This window comes from Condylura cristata, unplaced genomic scaffold (assembly GCF_000260355.1).
Source record: "Condylura cristata isolate star-nosed mole 26May11 unplaced genomic scaffold, ConCri1.0 scaffold00012, whole genome shotgun sequence".
Classification (NCBI taxonomy): Eukaryota; Metazoa; Chordata; class Mammalia; order Eulipotyphla; family Talpidae; genus Condylura; species Condylura cristata.
Window position 1 is genome coordinate 9268337 of NW_004567113.1, and position 15953 is coordinate 9284289.

General features: G+C 37.9%; 1 protein-coding gene across 1 annotated transcript in view; it reads right to left on the bottom strand.

Moving 5' to 3' along the window:
* The window catches only part of MEPE (matrix extracellular phosphoglycoprotein), a 17268-nt gene extending 16514 nt beyond the window's left edge, over positions 1-754 (bottom strand). Inside the window, exon 1 of the mRNA XM_012724008.1 lies at positions 605-754. Coding sequence (XP_012579462.1) covers positions 605-754 — 150 coding nt within the window. The remainder of the gene's footprint in view (positions 1-604) is intronic.
* Between the last annotated feature and the right edge of the window lie 15199 nt (positions 755-15953).

Here is a 15953-nt window from a genome sequence, read left to right on the forward strand (position 1 = left end):
GCAGCGGGCGGGTCAGGAGAGGTCTGCCACACCATGGGGATCACCTCCGGGCCTGGGGATCGAACTCGTGCTGCGCTAGCTTGTAGTGCTGCATCCTAACCCGCTGTGCCACCATGGTGGACCCATGGGCAGATATTTCTTTCAGAGAAAGAAAAATGAGGGTGTCCAGAAGAGAGGGACACATGCTTTCTTTTGATTTGATATGTATCTATCAGAATGTCTCAAGGACTCCTAAGGCTGAAAGGTAGCTTGTAGCTTGGAGAAAAGTCAGAAAGAGAGAAGGAATACATTCAGCAGCTTGTTCCAGGCTCTTAGGCTAAAATTTAGGGGTCACAGGAGAGCATGCAGAAGACAACGTGATAACTGAAAGCCAGTCTGCTATGGAAAGAACAGGCATAAAGTTCTTTTGTGCGTTCTATTTTTTTTTATTGCCCTACTTGTCTTTGAAATCCCTCCCTCACTTCAGATGTGGCTAAAGAATCAGCAGGTAGGACCAATATGAGTCTGAATATATGTGCTGAAGTGAAAGCAGGCATCTGGTGCTATTATCAGTCTTGTAAGAGAAAGTAACCCTCATGAGAAAGATTACACAGAAAGATCTTACCCACATAAACACTAGTCTTCCTGAGTAACTTTCAAATTCCTGCACTTCCTTGCAATAAGACTCTAGAAATCGTTTACTTTCAGCCACTGTGTTTGTCACAATGGCTCCAGGAGGATCCCTCCAAACTGGATTTTGTGATTCCTCTGTCATGTGGCTTCAGTCTGAGTTTTACTGATGGGAGACCTGGCCTGAGACTGGAGGGTGGAAGGAGAGAGAAGCCACATCATGTCCTTCCTTGCTTTCTTTGTTTGGGGCTATACAAGATTGTGATGAATAGAAACTATGTATTTGGTCATCATAATGATATGCATGTTTGCATATTTGATCTTCATTTACTGTTCCTGCCTCTCAGCTTCCCAAAGTCTTGGTATTTCCCAAGTGTTTTGTTATGTGAGTTAGGAAGCACCTAGAAGTGGGACAAGGGGCAATCCTGTGATGACAGCGGGTTGGGCTTTCCAACCCCACCTCCTGACCTCAGGGGAAGAAGAGTGGCTTGAGGTTGATTTCAGTTGTCAATCACCAGTGATTTAATCAATCATGCTCATGTAATGAAGCCTCCACAAAAGGTCAAAAGCAGGAGCTTCTGAGACTTTCTGGGTTGGTGGACCTGTGGGCATCTAGGGAGAATGACAGACCTGGAAAGGGTGTGAAAACTGCATCCTGCCCAACCCCCCGCCCCACCCTACCCTAAGCAGGTCTTCCATTTGGCTGTTTTAAATGCATTTTAATACATTGGTAATCTAGTGAGTAAAAGGGTTTTCTCTGTTCTGCGAGTTGCTCCAGAAAATTAATTGAGCCTGAGGGACCTCTGGTTTGTAGGTGGCCAGCCAGAAGCACAGGTGAGAACCTGGACTGTGTCCAGCACTGAAGTGGAGGGCAGTCCTGGAGATGGAGTCCTTTACCCGTGGACACTGCGGCCATCTCCAGGCAGAGACCAGTGTGAGAGAACTGCTTATTAATGAGGGGACGCCTTCCCTGCCCCTACCCAAATACTGCTCTCAAGACAACTGCACAGTCAGGATCTTTAAAATGCAATTGGATGTATCTTGTTTGTGGTCTCAGTTCTTGTTGCCCACCCCCACTCCTGACACCCACTAACCTCAGTCCCAGGTACCCGAGCATCACCGCTTTCTTTATTTCCCTACCAAGGGAAGTTATTACCTTCCATGGTTGGTCTAAGGGATGGTTCGCCACCCTTGCTTTGCCCTTCCTGTTTGTCATATACTTTTTTATAATTTTTCTTCAAATAAAATCTCTCTGCTGAACTCTCTTTTTCTTGACTCTGATAGATTTATTTCAGAAATAAACTTTGTATTTGTTAGTACAAATACCTCGTTGCCTGAGCTCCAAGGGAGATCCACTTTCCTTTCCATTCCATTCTAGAAGCAAAACTGTAACACCTTCTATTCATATAGGGTAGAGGCTTCATTACATGGCATGCTTGAGTAAATCACTGGTGATTGACAAATGAAATCAACCTTCAGCCACTCTTTCTCCCCTGAGGTCGGGAGGTGGGATTGGAAACTCCAACCCACTGCCATCACATGATTGTCCACTGTTCATGAGTCCCCCTCTCTAGGTGGTTTCTTGGAAGAAGCCCTGTGAGATAGGCAGCAGAAGACAAAATTGGCTACACTTAAGCAGCTGATAGTAGAAACAGAAGAAAGGAGATATTTTAACCTAAATCTTCTGTCTCAAAGTCATAAGGGTAAAATAATAATATTTTAAATGGCCTCATATATGAAAAACATATTTAGTAGTAAGAAGAAATGTTTCTGAAGCTTATATTAAGTGCCTTCTAGGTGTATTTAAAATTTAACCTTTATTGGTATTTCTTTCTGGTATTGGTTCTTAATACCTTATATTTATCTTCATATAAATTTCGAACATTACATCAGCCTTCAGTGAAATATCAGATTTTTCAGTGAAAAATCAGTGAAAATAGTGTTTGAAAAAGGGTTAGAGAAGAAAGAGAAAAACAAGAAGGGTAGATATTAAGCAAAAGAGAAAAATGATAGGGGCATTTGGTATCTTACAGAGAACACTCTCAAACACACACATACATTCATTTATTAAAATATATAAAGAGGTATAGAATAGTTTTTCATAGAATTCATGATAACCTTGAGACCATATGACAAAGTAACTTATAACAAACCTTTGTAGCCTAATTACATGTGAATATTAATTGAATTACAAGGCCAAATAATTATCTTTTCTTTCCTCCATTTAAGAAACTTTGGAAGGAAACCGTGTCTCTTTGACATAAAAATTATTTTGAAATGAAGATAATTAACCAGAAAAATATAGAAAATAAACTCCCTTCTTGGCCTTATGGACAAAGAAAAGCGTCTCCTTTTACTAGAGATAGACTCTTAGCAGGACTGGCAGGAACCAGAGGAGTCTGCAAACTTTGCTAAGCAAACCTTATTTTGCCTCACCCAGTTAGATGGCTTTCCACCTTTGTCTTGTCAACTCTTCATCAAAATGTATTGATTTTTTTTTTTTTTGCTTTGTTTTGTTTAAAAGAGATAACACCTTTCTGCTCAGGTTACTTCTAGGGTCCTCATCCTCTTGTGAAGCTACCCCTCTACATGTAAAATGTAAATAAAACTTGTAAGCATTTCTCCTGTTAATCTGTCTTCACTAGTTTAATTTTCACACCCCTATTCAGGAACCCAAAGAGGGTCAAGGAGAACTTTTCCTTCCCTTAAAATCCAATTTGGATTATAATTCTGAAGTATACACAACTGCCTCAACTAATACTCCTAATCTTACCAGTCTATTTACTTCAGATAATTGTTCACATGGCATGTATTTATCTGGGAGAAAAGTTCACATTCAATCACTTATCATTTTGTCTCTGTCCTGATTGAGCCTCTTTCATTTGAAGTGTGTAGCCCTTCCCCCTACTCAGCCGTTCTCCGGGCCTTGAAAGCGGCCTTGAATGCAGCCTTGACATGGAGAAGGCATTGTTTTCCTCTGGGGAAGAACCTGGCACCACTTGTGCCCAGTGGTCACTGGGGTTATGTTGACATAGCACATTTACTGGAAAATGGAGAATGCCAGTCCAGCTGTTCCTTGGAATATGTTGCTCAAAATAGATTCATCCTCAGCTGGTGAGACTGAGCTGGGTCAGCAAGACCAATTCTATCCTCCCTCCCCTCATCATGCATAACACAAGCCTCCACAGCTCCAGTTGAGAGGTCAGGGGCCTTGACCTGGCAGGTGTCTATTTTGAGCGGAACAGCCACACAAGACCGGCAGAGGTTGTACATGGAGGGAACGTGCTCGCCTCAACTTCTGTCCTCACCGGATGGTGTAGCTCAGCCTGGTCAGTCAGTTACCCACTCATTCAGAACCTATATTTAAAAATTTCTGGCCGGAGTGACTACTTATTTCCATGGTCCTCCAACAAAAGAGGTTACTCTGAGAAGTTAGGATGCTTTTCAGACATTATCTAATTAGCACTGTGTCTGTATTGCAGAAAATATCTGTAGCACTCAGCATTTTCATGAGAAAATTTAGTCACATCCTGGCTACTCTCATCTGAGTGAGTCAGAAGGTAGAAAAGACACAAAATGAAATAGGAGCTTGATTTGGGTTAAGTTTAGGTGTAAGACTTCCCATCTCTGGGAAGAGAAAGTCATTAGCAGAATCCCACAGTGTTGGGATGTTACAAGAATTACAAAAAAAAACTTCTCAGTCCTTTGTGGTGCTATGTATATAGGTAGTTAGCCTTACAATATTCAATTAAATGTTCTAGTTTTTAGTAAAATGCTGAATAAGTCTTCTGAAATGTTATGTTATAATCTGTATTTTTCAAGAGCATCAGCTGATTTGAAATAGTGTGAATACAGGTTTTCAAATAAACTCTTGGTATTTTCTCAATGACAATGTCGTGACAGCTATACCTCATCACTTGCTTATTGAGGGTCTCCTGGTGACAGGAGGGTGACAGTCACTTGTGCCAAAAGCCTCGTATTTTGTCTTTGGTATTTTAATGTAACCGATTTAGATAAGGATTGCTTATGAGATTGCTTAAGAGGAAAATAGATAAAAATACGATATGACATATAATTGAATTTGTAAATGCTTACTGGTGCTGCCCAGGCCAGGCCAAGAAGGAGCAGTCCAAAACAGACCAAGTGCATCTTTAAGAAACTCTGTAAGAAAGCAAAAAACTTTTTACCTAAAGCACTGCCAATTATGAATGCAATAACAAGAATAAATAAATCACTCAGGAATATATAAACAGTCTTCTCCCTAGCAGTCCATTTCTTTTTTAAAAACAAAAATCTGCATCTAATTCATTAATATGCTGGTGTGGATATTTTAATATAAAAGCTTTCATATGTCTACTTATTTCAATATTGAAATGAAAATTATTCAATATTATTAAAACAATGAATTCAGTTAATTAAAAAGTGGATTTTTAAGGCATATTTATTTGTTCTATCATCAATGCAAATTTTTCCTTTTCATCTTTAACAGGTGATTGTTTAGTTAAATTATATCATTTATAATGACATTAAGTTAGTATAACAGATCATGACCGTTTCCTTAAGTGAGTTTGCTGGAGAAGCAGGGTTCACTGTGGGGAATGATATCATATCCCTACAGGTTAGTGCTCCAAAGTATATCCTTATAGTCATGAACAGTATATCTGAGTCAGTAGCCATTCATGGGCTGGAGAGTGAAAATAATTTATATAATTATTGATCATCTTTATTGATCATTTTTGACTACAAAAATGAGCCAAATACTGATGTAAAAAATTTACATGTATTTAGCTGAACCTCATAACAACCTTCTTATCTTATAGATGGAGAAGGCACATAAACTGAGTGTTCTAGGAAGAACTGAGATTAGTATTCTGGAAATGTAGCTAGAGAGACCTTGTTCTTAATCAAGATTCAATCAGCATTGAATAAGCCTCTATTCATTTATATCATTACAGAAAACTATATATATAGTTGACTTAAAACAAAGTATATTTGCTATTCATTGGACCCCACAAGATTATGTTTAAAACACAATTATTTATGGATAAAGGTACATGTTTATACTAAGAATATCTAGCAAATTCATTTAAGTCACATAGCCATTAGAATGAAAAACAAAATATCAACTTAATCTGTATTACTAAATCTGAGAACTTTGATGAACCTTAAATTCATCACAGACAGTAGCCATTATGCAAATAAAAAATTTATACCACTCTTTGAGCTGACTTAGGGAGAAAGCAAATTTAATGGGAGAGATAATCTAAATATTGGTGCAATCTTTAAATATTTCAAGATAAGACTATCTTCAGAAATAAATGTAAGTTTATTTATTCTAAAATCTTAGATAATTCTCTTCTAAATCAACACAATTTTAAGGACCTTAATTCTTACTATAATTTAGCCTTCTAAAAGAGCTTTCTATAGATCAGGATAATTGATCAGTAGAAACATCACCGTAGATAACATTTGGAAGTATGAATATGATCAAATGATCCTTATTTTGGCTTGTATATAAAAGTTTAGAGTAAAATTACAAGCTCTGCATTATCGTGGTGCTTGGTCATGCTGATAGTAAAATCAAAAAGAAATCTACTAAGTCATCAATTTTAATTGGTAATTTCCAGGGTTTGGCCACGGTAACACACTTTCTATGTTATAAAACAAAGCACCAAACATTAAACAGCTGTAGTCAGTAGAGAATGTTTCCAATTTGCATGTATTTCCAAAAGTAATCACCTTACATGAATGGTATGCATTTGAAAATGTAAATTATTACTTGAGAGCAATTTCTATTAAGAACATCAAGAAAGTCAATTACCTGGTGTCCGTTACCTTCAGAATACCTGACTTCTTCTGCAGGATTAGCAGATCCTGGATCTTTGGCAGAAATTTAAAGTTTGTTAGCCTTTCCACGGGCCAATCAGCTGTGACTCACTTAGCACTAGCACAACTTGTTACCAGTGACCACAGATAACCATAGGGGTAAAGTAATTTTAATCTAAAAATGTTTCTGTGGTAGAAAGCTGCTATCAAATGTTCCACCAAAGTGGGCAAACAGAAAATATAAATACCTCAGTTTGGTATATCATGTTGTCAGATAATCAACATGGACTTCCGAACTATTAGCTAGGACAGACTGAATAACAACACATTTATAAATGGAGAACTTTCTAACTATCTTCTTGTATAGAAAATTTGTAATTTCAATTTTGTCTGAATGAAATTCAGCACATTTAATAAAAAATGTATTGCATGTCTATGATGTGTCAGATATCAGGGTAATAGCGAACAAAAGCAGACATACCAAAATTACCCCAGTTGTCATGGAGTTTAAAATCTGGTGAATTTTAAACAGACAATAAACAAAGAAAGAAAGCAAATTAATTGTGTTAGATAATGACACAGACTAAGTCTAAGCTGAAAAAATATTGCAAGGAGGGGGATACCCAAATTGAGAGTGGAGATACTGGAGAACTAGAAAGAGAGTTTTGGGAACTTGTTGAGAAAGTAATTTTTTTTCAAAGATTTATTTATTTATGCATACAGAACTGGGGTACAGGGGTAGTGAGAAGATTCATCAGAGACAGAGTGGGGAGCAGAACAGGCAGATCTACAAAGTACACTACTGAGGGGAACAGCAGACAGGTCAGGAGAGGTCTGCCACACCATGTGGATCACCTCTGGGGCAGGAATGGAACTCATGCTGAAGTGGCTTTAGCTTCTTGGTGCTGCACCACCAGGGAGGGCCCAAGAAAGTAATTTTTTAGTAAGAACCTGTAGACTTATGATTACGTAGAAAAGAATTCTAGGCAGAAGGACGACAAAGAGGAGCGCTCCAGAGACGAGAGATTCCTGGCTTGTTCCAGAAACAGAAACAAGTCAGTCTGACTTGAGGGATGAAAGGGGAGAAACAGCAGGAAATGAGGTTAGATGTTATCCAAGGGCAGATGATATAGGGCCTAGGTGTCATCTCAAAGCATTTGCCTCTATGTGAAGTGGGAAGGAGGCCTTAGGGCTTGGGGCAGAGGAGTAACTGAGGAGTGACTGAAGCAGAAGACAGAGGCTGATTTTGGAAATAATCTAAGTAATAGGTGACTAGGGTTTGACCCAGAGTTGCAGCAGCAAAGATGAAGAGAAGTGGTTGTGTTCCGAATATATTTGTAAAGTCATGTAGAAAGGATTCACTGGTGTACCAAATAAGGGTTGTGAGAGAAAACTGAGATCAGCATGATATCAAGTTTCTTGCTTTGAACAATTGGACAATTGCTTTTTAAACACGTGTGTGTGTGTGTGTGTGTGTGTGTGTGTGTGTGTAGAGACAGAGCACACATATGGCCACCTACATAAGTTGGTTAGAGAGAAGTGGTGAGAGTTTGGCTTTGAACATAAATGTATAGGACAATATAGGACTAGGCCTTTCTAGAACTCTTGCTACTCTCCTGGTTTGGCCAATTTGGCTCCCAGGCATGATTGTAATAATTCAAGAGGCTCCATTTAGTCTAAAAAATATCATAATAGCTAGAGGGGTAATTTACATTAGAATCATATATAAAACATCAACAAAGTAATTATTCAACCCACATTAAGTGAAAAAAACTACCCACAGTTAAGCACAATTTGTAACAGATTATAAATGATATAAAATGAAATTTAGGTATAAACTCTTAAATTCTCCTAACTTTCAAACCAGATAAAAATCAAAATAAAACAAAGCAGCAATTGGTGTTTTATCTGAGTGAGTGGTGGCTTTTATATCTCAAACTCAATCCCTATTTTGTTTTATGCATATTTTGCAAATCATCTTCTGAGTGTCTAGAGCTGGTTTTGAAACAATTGCCAGGATTAGTATTTGAGCTATCAGACTGGGCCACTGTTGATTCACTACCACTTAAACATGAATTTTAGAATATTTGACCATTGCCACTGACAATAGAGACATCTGATTTTAGTAGGTTTGGAGTCAAAGAGATCTGAGTTCAAATACTGACTTTACCACTTGTTCACTGTGGACAGGGGTTTTAAAAATTACACTGAACTTCTGTGAGTTTTAATCTCTCCATTTGAAAATGAGAAACAGTAATAACTTCCACTGAGTGATTGCTTTTAATAAAGCATTCACCTGAGTATGGTATATTACTTCAACTAATCTGTATAAATTCCTTGATAACAAACAAGGGTCAGGTTTAAAAACCACTGGGCTATCTTATAAAGTCAACACATATTAAATTAACAAATGTCTACAAGGTGTTAGTCCAGTACTTATTTCTAAATTATATGATCAAAAATAAATAAATATGAGCTCTCTCACCCATTCTTTCCAACATAAAAGAATAATCTGATATTCAGATGACATCCTTCTCAACCTCCTTTCTGTTTATATTACTACCATGTCCTCTGTGACTTATTGAATGATTGGGCAAAAAGCAACAAAATAATGAAAGCGTGCATATGGTGTTCTACTTCCCCAGAAATCCTAAGCATTAATTACCAGAATTTCAGAAAAGGGCAAAGGATTGCGTGATATAGAGAGAGGCTAGGAAGTAGAAATAAATGAAAGGAGAGTATACAGGCAATTATAGGACTGAACAGAAATATGAAGCTATATAAACAGCAGACAGACATGAACATCAATTTTCCATTTTGATGTTTTACTAAAGCAATGAATAATTCAGGAATATCTTTAACAATGAGCAAGTCATTTGGTATTTTAAGGTTGTTCACATTTTCTATTTCTTTTAATATTTAATATTTGTTAACTTTATATTTCAATGATTGGTAAAAGTAGAGGCATCTGGCAGGTGCCTCATATATGGTACAACCTTTTAAAATGTTGACGTCTTTATTAATATTATTTTATAGTTTCAGACATTTCCCATATGTTCCTTTCCTTTGTTTCTTTTTCTTTCCAAAGAATTTTAGTGTGTAAGAGATGTCCCCTTCTTAAAGTGATAAGAAAGCATCTTAAGTCTATCTAGACATAGCTATGTTCTTGAAGAGAGAATTCATAGAAGAAAAAAAAATTGATATAGTTACTAGTCCTGTAACTGGTGGCAACTGGTGGCTAAAGCCATAACCTGTTACAGGTGGTGCCCACTGCAGGGTATTACTGGTAAAAATAGAGATCCCTCAGGACAACATAAAAGTGGGTCGAGAGACTGATAATTAATACAAGGGACTAAAAAACAGGCCACAGTGGTGCAGGCCGAGTGGGCTGTAGCTGTATAATATGGGCCCAAGCAGCTCTGTGTGGGCTTTGCAGAGCTGGGCTTTATGGGCCTGGGCCTCAAGGCAGAGGCCATGACACATGGCTTTGTCCAAATAGTCATTTTAAATCAGTGTTTGGAACAGGTTTGGTAGGCCTGGCCGAAGAAATGGGAGACTTGGAAGCCAAGCGTCTCACAGATCAGTAGCCTAGTAAAGTCAATGGGAGCCAGGTGTCTTGCTAAAAAGTGTGAGTATGGCTGTTTGTTGAGTGGCTTGGCCACTGTGGCTGTGGCCTTGAGTGTTGCCCGTCTGGTACTATGCTGGGGCATTTTGACAGCTCAAGGGGCATTTTGACAGCTCAAGGAGGATTTTGACAGCTCAAGGAGGATTTCCTGTTGTATCTTCTGCTGTGTTTGCAAGTCAGAAACCGGCCTATATTTTGGCTGCTGTGTGTCCATAATGGCAGGATGATGCCATCTTAGACATGTGGCCATTTGTTCGGGAGAGGAGATCTGCATCCTCAGAGGCAGGAAGACGCCATTGCAACAGCTTTTGTGCAGGACTGAGTTCCACTAGACAGAGCTTTGGATAAAATAAATGGCCATTTTGGGGCTCAGTAATTTTTGTTTTTTTCCTGGTTTGTTAAATAAACCCCTTTGTTGTTCCTTGAGCCCGAGTAGTCTTGCAATTGTGCACATGGGTGAAGAACCTTGCAAGTAACCAGTAAAATTATTTGGACAGTGTGTTTGGCTGTTGAGTGTTTCCATCATGCTGTATCAGCCCTACCAAAGAGTAAACTGGCAGTAACTAATTATATATGATCCCAAAGCTAAGATGAATTCAAAGCTAAAAAATTTTTAAGCTTGAGCCTTAAATTTAGAACCTACAATTCACAAATGTGAGGAGAAATAAAAAGCAAAACAAAAGAGAGAGAGACTTTTCTGACTGGACTGTCTTAGAGAAGGAACTTCTCAGATAAAGCCAAAATTATTCATCTGCTAAAATTCTATGAAGTAGAAGTGTTACTTCTAGCCTCTTGAAACTTACATCAGTGTAGAACTTAAACTTAAAATAACTTAAGTTTCCTAAATGGCTTTTTGTGAAATAAACAGTTTGGCCTTAAGATTTCTGAGGAACAAATAACCAAGATAATGATCAGGGTAATGTTTAAAAAAAAAAAAAATATCCTCACACCATCTTCACTTAAGTAGAAAATCAAAACTAGTGGTCAACAGATAAAGATAAGACATGGACACATGAACTTTCTCTTTTGATCCTTGGTTTGCACTGTGATCCCAGAATGGACACTGCCATGAACGGTGGGCTTGTCCTGGCGTTCCTGGTTAGATTGGTGATTTCTAGAGCTTAGTGATGGTAAAATACTTTCTATTTCATAAAACAAGGCTCTAAACAACTATAGTTGTTACTTAAAAAACTCTTTAGATAAGGGTATTCTGTGACACAAGTTTTATCTTGTGGTGGACTTTTCATTTCTTATCCTTTACTTTTGTGAGAAAATCATATAAAATATTAGCTAAATAGGAATATACACTGTTCTGGCTATTGAACCCACATCCAAAAGTAAGGTTCTGGGTTTTTGTTTTGTCTTCCTATATTTTTAAAGAATCTTCCAACCTACCTTCTCTGTAATTGTGCACTAGACCCAATTCCTCTGATATACATTAAAAAAAATTGTAGAAAAAAATTTTTTAAAGATTTATTTATTTATTTATGCATATAGAGCTGGGTACAGGCCAGGAGTGCAGGGTGGTGAGAGGATTCAGCAGAAACAGAGTGGGAGCAGAATAGACAGATTGACGAAGTACACTGCTGAGGGGAGCAGTGGGCAGGTCAGGAGAGGGCTGCTGCACCATGTGGGTCACCTCCAGGGCGGGGATCGAACTCATGCTGAAGTGGCTTTAGCTTCTTAGTGCTGTGCCACCAGGGAGGGCCCTGTAGAAAATTTTTTATACTCTGACATTGTGGTTCCAACTTAATTCTTTTTTTCCCTCCAACATATTCTTAACACTACTAAGTAATACTTTTCTCTGTATTATTTTAGGCAAATAGAGGTAAGCATACTCCATATCTATTTCCATATTTCTGATTAACTGAAATAATTCTCTATTTTCTAATTTACATGCACAACAAATATATTGCATTTACCTCCTGAATCAGTAGGGGAATCAGTTTTATCAGTGGAAAAGAAGCATTCAGTTAAAGAATCATTCTTTACCATAGATGCTCTTTAAGGTTTGTCAAGGTTTTACATTTTTGAAAACGTATTTATGTCCCATTGATCTTTAGAACTGATCTTTAGAATAGCTAGGAGTTTGACCCCTGTTTTTAGCCAAAGAAAGCATTTCTGTTTTAAATGTGTTCATTCATAAATATCAATATTCACATCACATTTTAGAAAGGTAGGTAACATTTGTAAAATATCACTTAAAACTAACTTCTTCATTTACTTCAAAATTATTTTTAGTTTTAGTTTTTACTTTTTTTTCTCGCAGTATTTGGGAACTTCCCCAGAAGTACAAAAAATTTTAGCCAGATGAGGAGCCACAGGTTACAAAACAGCCTGAAACTAGCTGTGTTCATTTCCCAAAGTTATTTGTTTATTCATTCAGCTATTACTAGCAAGATATGTCAACATAATTTTCTTTTACTTTTATATTAGAAAGATGTTTTATTACACCTTACAATGTAACTCAGAGGATGTAGTTAAAATGTAATTATAATGATACCAGACTTTTCCTTCAGGACTTGGTGATATTGCTGGGAATAGCTATTAAACTTTGTTGTATGACCTCAAGGGGAAAATCTCTCTTGTTCTCTAAAATTTTCAGATGTTGCTGTTTGCTTTTCAGTATAAACAATCTTTTTAGGAGAAACAACAGCATTTGTTAACTAGCTATTCATTGTAATGGATCTGTGCTGTTTTCTTACCAATTGGAGTATATGTAGTATTCTTGGTTTTTAGTTTTTGACTTTGTGTTTATCTTCATTGTGTTGTCATTTTGCTTTGCTCTTATCTCATGACTTTCTTAATTTTCATGTGCCCAGATTTTTTCAATGGATATCAGTTCCCATTCTAGTTATCCAATTGCTGTGTGATAAACTCCCTTAAAAACCTTGGTGTAAAACACCAACTTAATATTTTCTCCAAAGATTCTGTGAGGTCACTTGACTCAGTTCATCTCCTCATCTGGGACCTTTCATTTGGGATTTTCAGAGACTGCCAGGTGCAGGAATAACCTGAAAGCTTGTTTGGGCTTCACATCCAAGGTGATACCTTTCCACATGACATCTCTTTGTCCTAATAGGCTAGACTTCTTACCTGGTGTGAAGGCCTTAAAATACTCTGGATATTAAAACCTTATTAAAACTAACTGAACTTGTTATTCTAAGAATAAAAGTTCCATGCCAATTATATTCTGTTTTATCTCAAGCTGCTACCCTCACTGTTTTTCTTTAGTTCCAGGGTCTCAAGAACAGAGAACAAAGGTTTTGTTAGATAAGTCTTCAGTTACTATAAATTTACTGCCATTATATTGGCCAAATCAGTCACATTCAAAGATATATGGAAATAGTTTCCACACCTGCTGGAAAAGTGGCAATGTCACATTGCAGAAGAGCTTGTAAAATCAGCAGTGGTGTTAGAATCATCTTCAGAGGATATGACATGCCTGAGACAGCCCCTGATAGCAAAGTCTGAATTCAACACTGGCTGGAAGTGATCCTCAAATTGTTTGTTGTCTTTGTAGTAGTTGGGGTTCTCCAGAGAAACAGAACCAATGGGAGATATTTCTTCTGTTGAGGATCTCAACAGAGGCTGAGAAGTCCTACAGTTGTCATTTGCAAGTTGGAGACCCAGAAAAGTTAGTGGTTTAAATCTAGTCAAAATGAGAACCACCGGAGGAGCTAGTGATATACATACCAGACCAACCAATCAAGTTAATGAATCTCTAACCCCCGGGTATCTTCAAGATCCAAGGGCAGAAAATATTCACGGCATTGCATTTGGATATTAAAAAAAAAAAAAAAGTCCAAAGGATTCCTTTATGATTTCTATTTAATTAATACTGATGCTTTTTTTTATAGTGTGACTCATAATTCTTGACATTAGATTAGCCTCACGATAAGTGATAATGAACATTTTTTTATGTGCTTATTGTACTTATTGGTCATCTGTATCTCTTTCTTGGAGAAGTCTAACTCTTCCTGGAATTGTATGTTCAGTTCTTCCCCCAGATTTGAGAAGTTTTTCCATATTATTTCTTTGAATAAACGATCTACTTCCCTTTGGGGACCCATCATTCTTATGTGTCTCTCCTAATACAGTCAGCTAATTCTCAGTTTTTCTTCATTTTAAAAACTCTTATTTCTTTCTCTTCTTCAAGCTGCAATTTTTGTGTATTACAATCTTTGAGACCACTGCTTTGATCCTCCGTTCAATCTATTCTGATTCCAGGTAACTCTAGAGTGTTTAATCTCACCTATTGAGCAGTTCAACACCCAGAATCTCTATTATTTGCATATTTAAAGCTCCCACTTCTAACTTCTGTTTATTAATTTTATTTCTAAGGTTTATCTTTTCTTTTATGGGTCCCTCTTGTTTGATTTGCTCTGATTTTTATAATTTTGGCCTTTGCTAGCTTCCGTAGGTACTGAGACTTTGTTTTGTTTTGTTTCTGCATAAGCAGCAGGATGCCAGAAGGGCCCAGCCAATGGTGTGAATGAGCTGGAGGTGGGGAGGGCAGGTTCCTGCTTGTGGCATAAGCTATAACTGCCATCTCTGGGCTTCTAGATGGGAAATTGTGTAGCCTGTGTGTGGTCAGTGTCAGTCCCAAGAGGTCGGGGGACTGGGGCACACTGCCGAGCACTGTCGCCCCTCCTTCCTGGTGACTGGTTATGAGTGGAGCATCCCAGCACCCCCACATCTGCTTCCCCTCAGTCGAGGGTGTGAGCTCCCACCTGGTTTCCTTTCGCCCAGGGCCTCTGGCTAGGCTGAAATCTGGAGGCTGGATCACAGCTCCTGTTCAGTTAAGATGGAATCTCCCGGGGCATCTACTCTCTCTGGGCCCACACAGTGTCTCAAGTCTCAGGGGTGCTCCAACTTTGAAACAAGACACAGGAATCTGTGGATGTACTGTTCCGGTAGTTAATTGTTATGTCCACCTGAGGCTGAGGGAAAGCCACTGTTGTCATTTTTGTAAAGTTTCTCCTATCTTCTGAGTCATTCCCACTATTAATTTTCCTTCACTGTTCCCATTTTACATTTATATTAAAGTGCAAGTGTAGTTAGATTTTGCATATCACCCTTCCTATGTGTGGTGTGTGTGTGTGTGTGTGTGTGTGTGTATAGGGGGTGGTTGGTGTTAGGGGGATTGGGTGGTTGATCCATCCCACTTCCTACCCCACTGAAAATTAAAATCTAACTAAATTGGTATGAGGTTATCAGATATAATATAGGCTAAAATTGAATGTTGGAAACATAATAAGTCATTTATTTAATATAATTATGTCCCAAATATTTCAGTAGGGCAAATAGGTCATGAAATAAATTTACACTAAAAAATTATAAGGTATTTATCTAAAATTCAAATTTCACTGGCCTGCTATGGTTTATTTGTAAACTCTGGCCATTCTAATGACATTATTTCTCTAATGTTCATGGCTTGCCATTCCCAAGATGTCAAAACCTTAGGGGTGCTGCATATGCATAAAAAGACTGCCTATCATTTCACTGTATTTTTTTTTTTTCTGAATTGTTCACCTACTGATCTAAGCTTTTCCATTCCGAATCTTTCATTTACTTTCTTAATAGTAAAACATTTAGGGCCTCCCTGATGGCATTAAGTCACAGCACTATGAAGCTATCCATAGCCACTGCAGCACTGAGTTGGATTCCCTGCCAAAGAGATGACTCACATGGCACAGCAGACCCCTCCTGTCCCGCCCATTGCTTCCCTCAGCAGTGTATTTCAGTCAATCTGTGTGTTCTGCTCCCTGCCTCTGGCCTGCACTCCAGTTCTTATATGCATAAATAAATGAAAAATAAGTCTTCAATAAAACCACAATTATTCAATTGCATTTTTATTTGTGATCAAACCCATAGAGAGAATATACATACA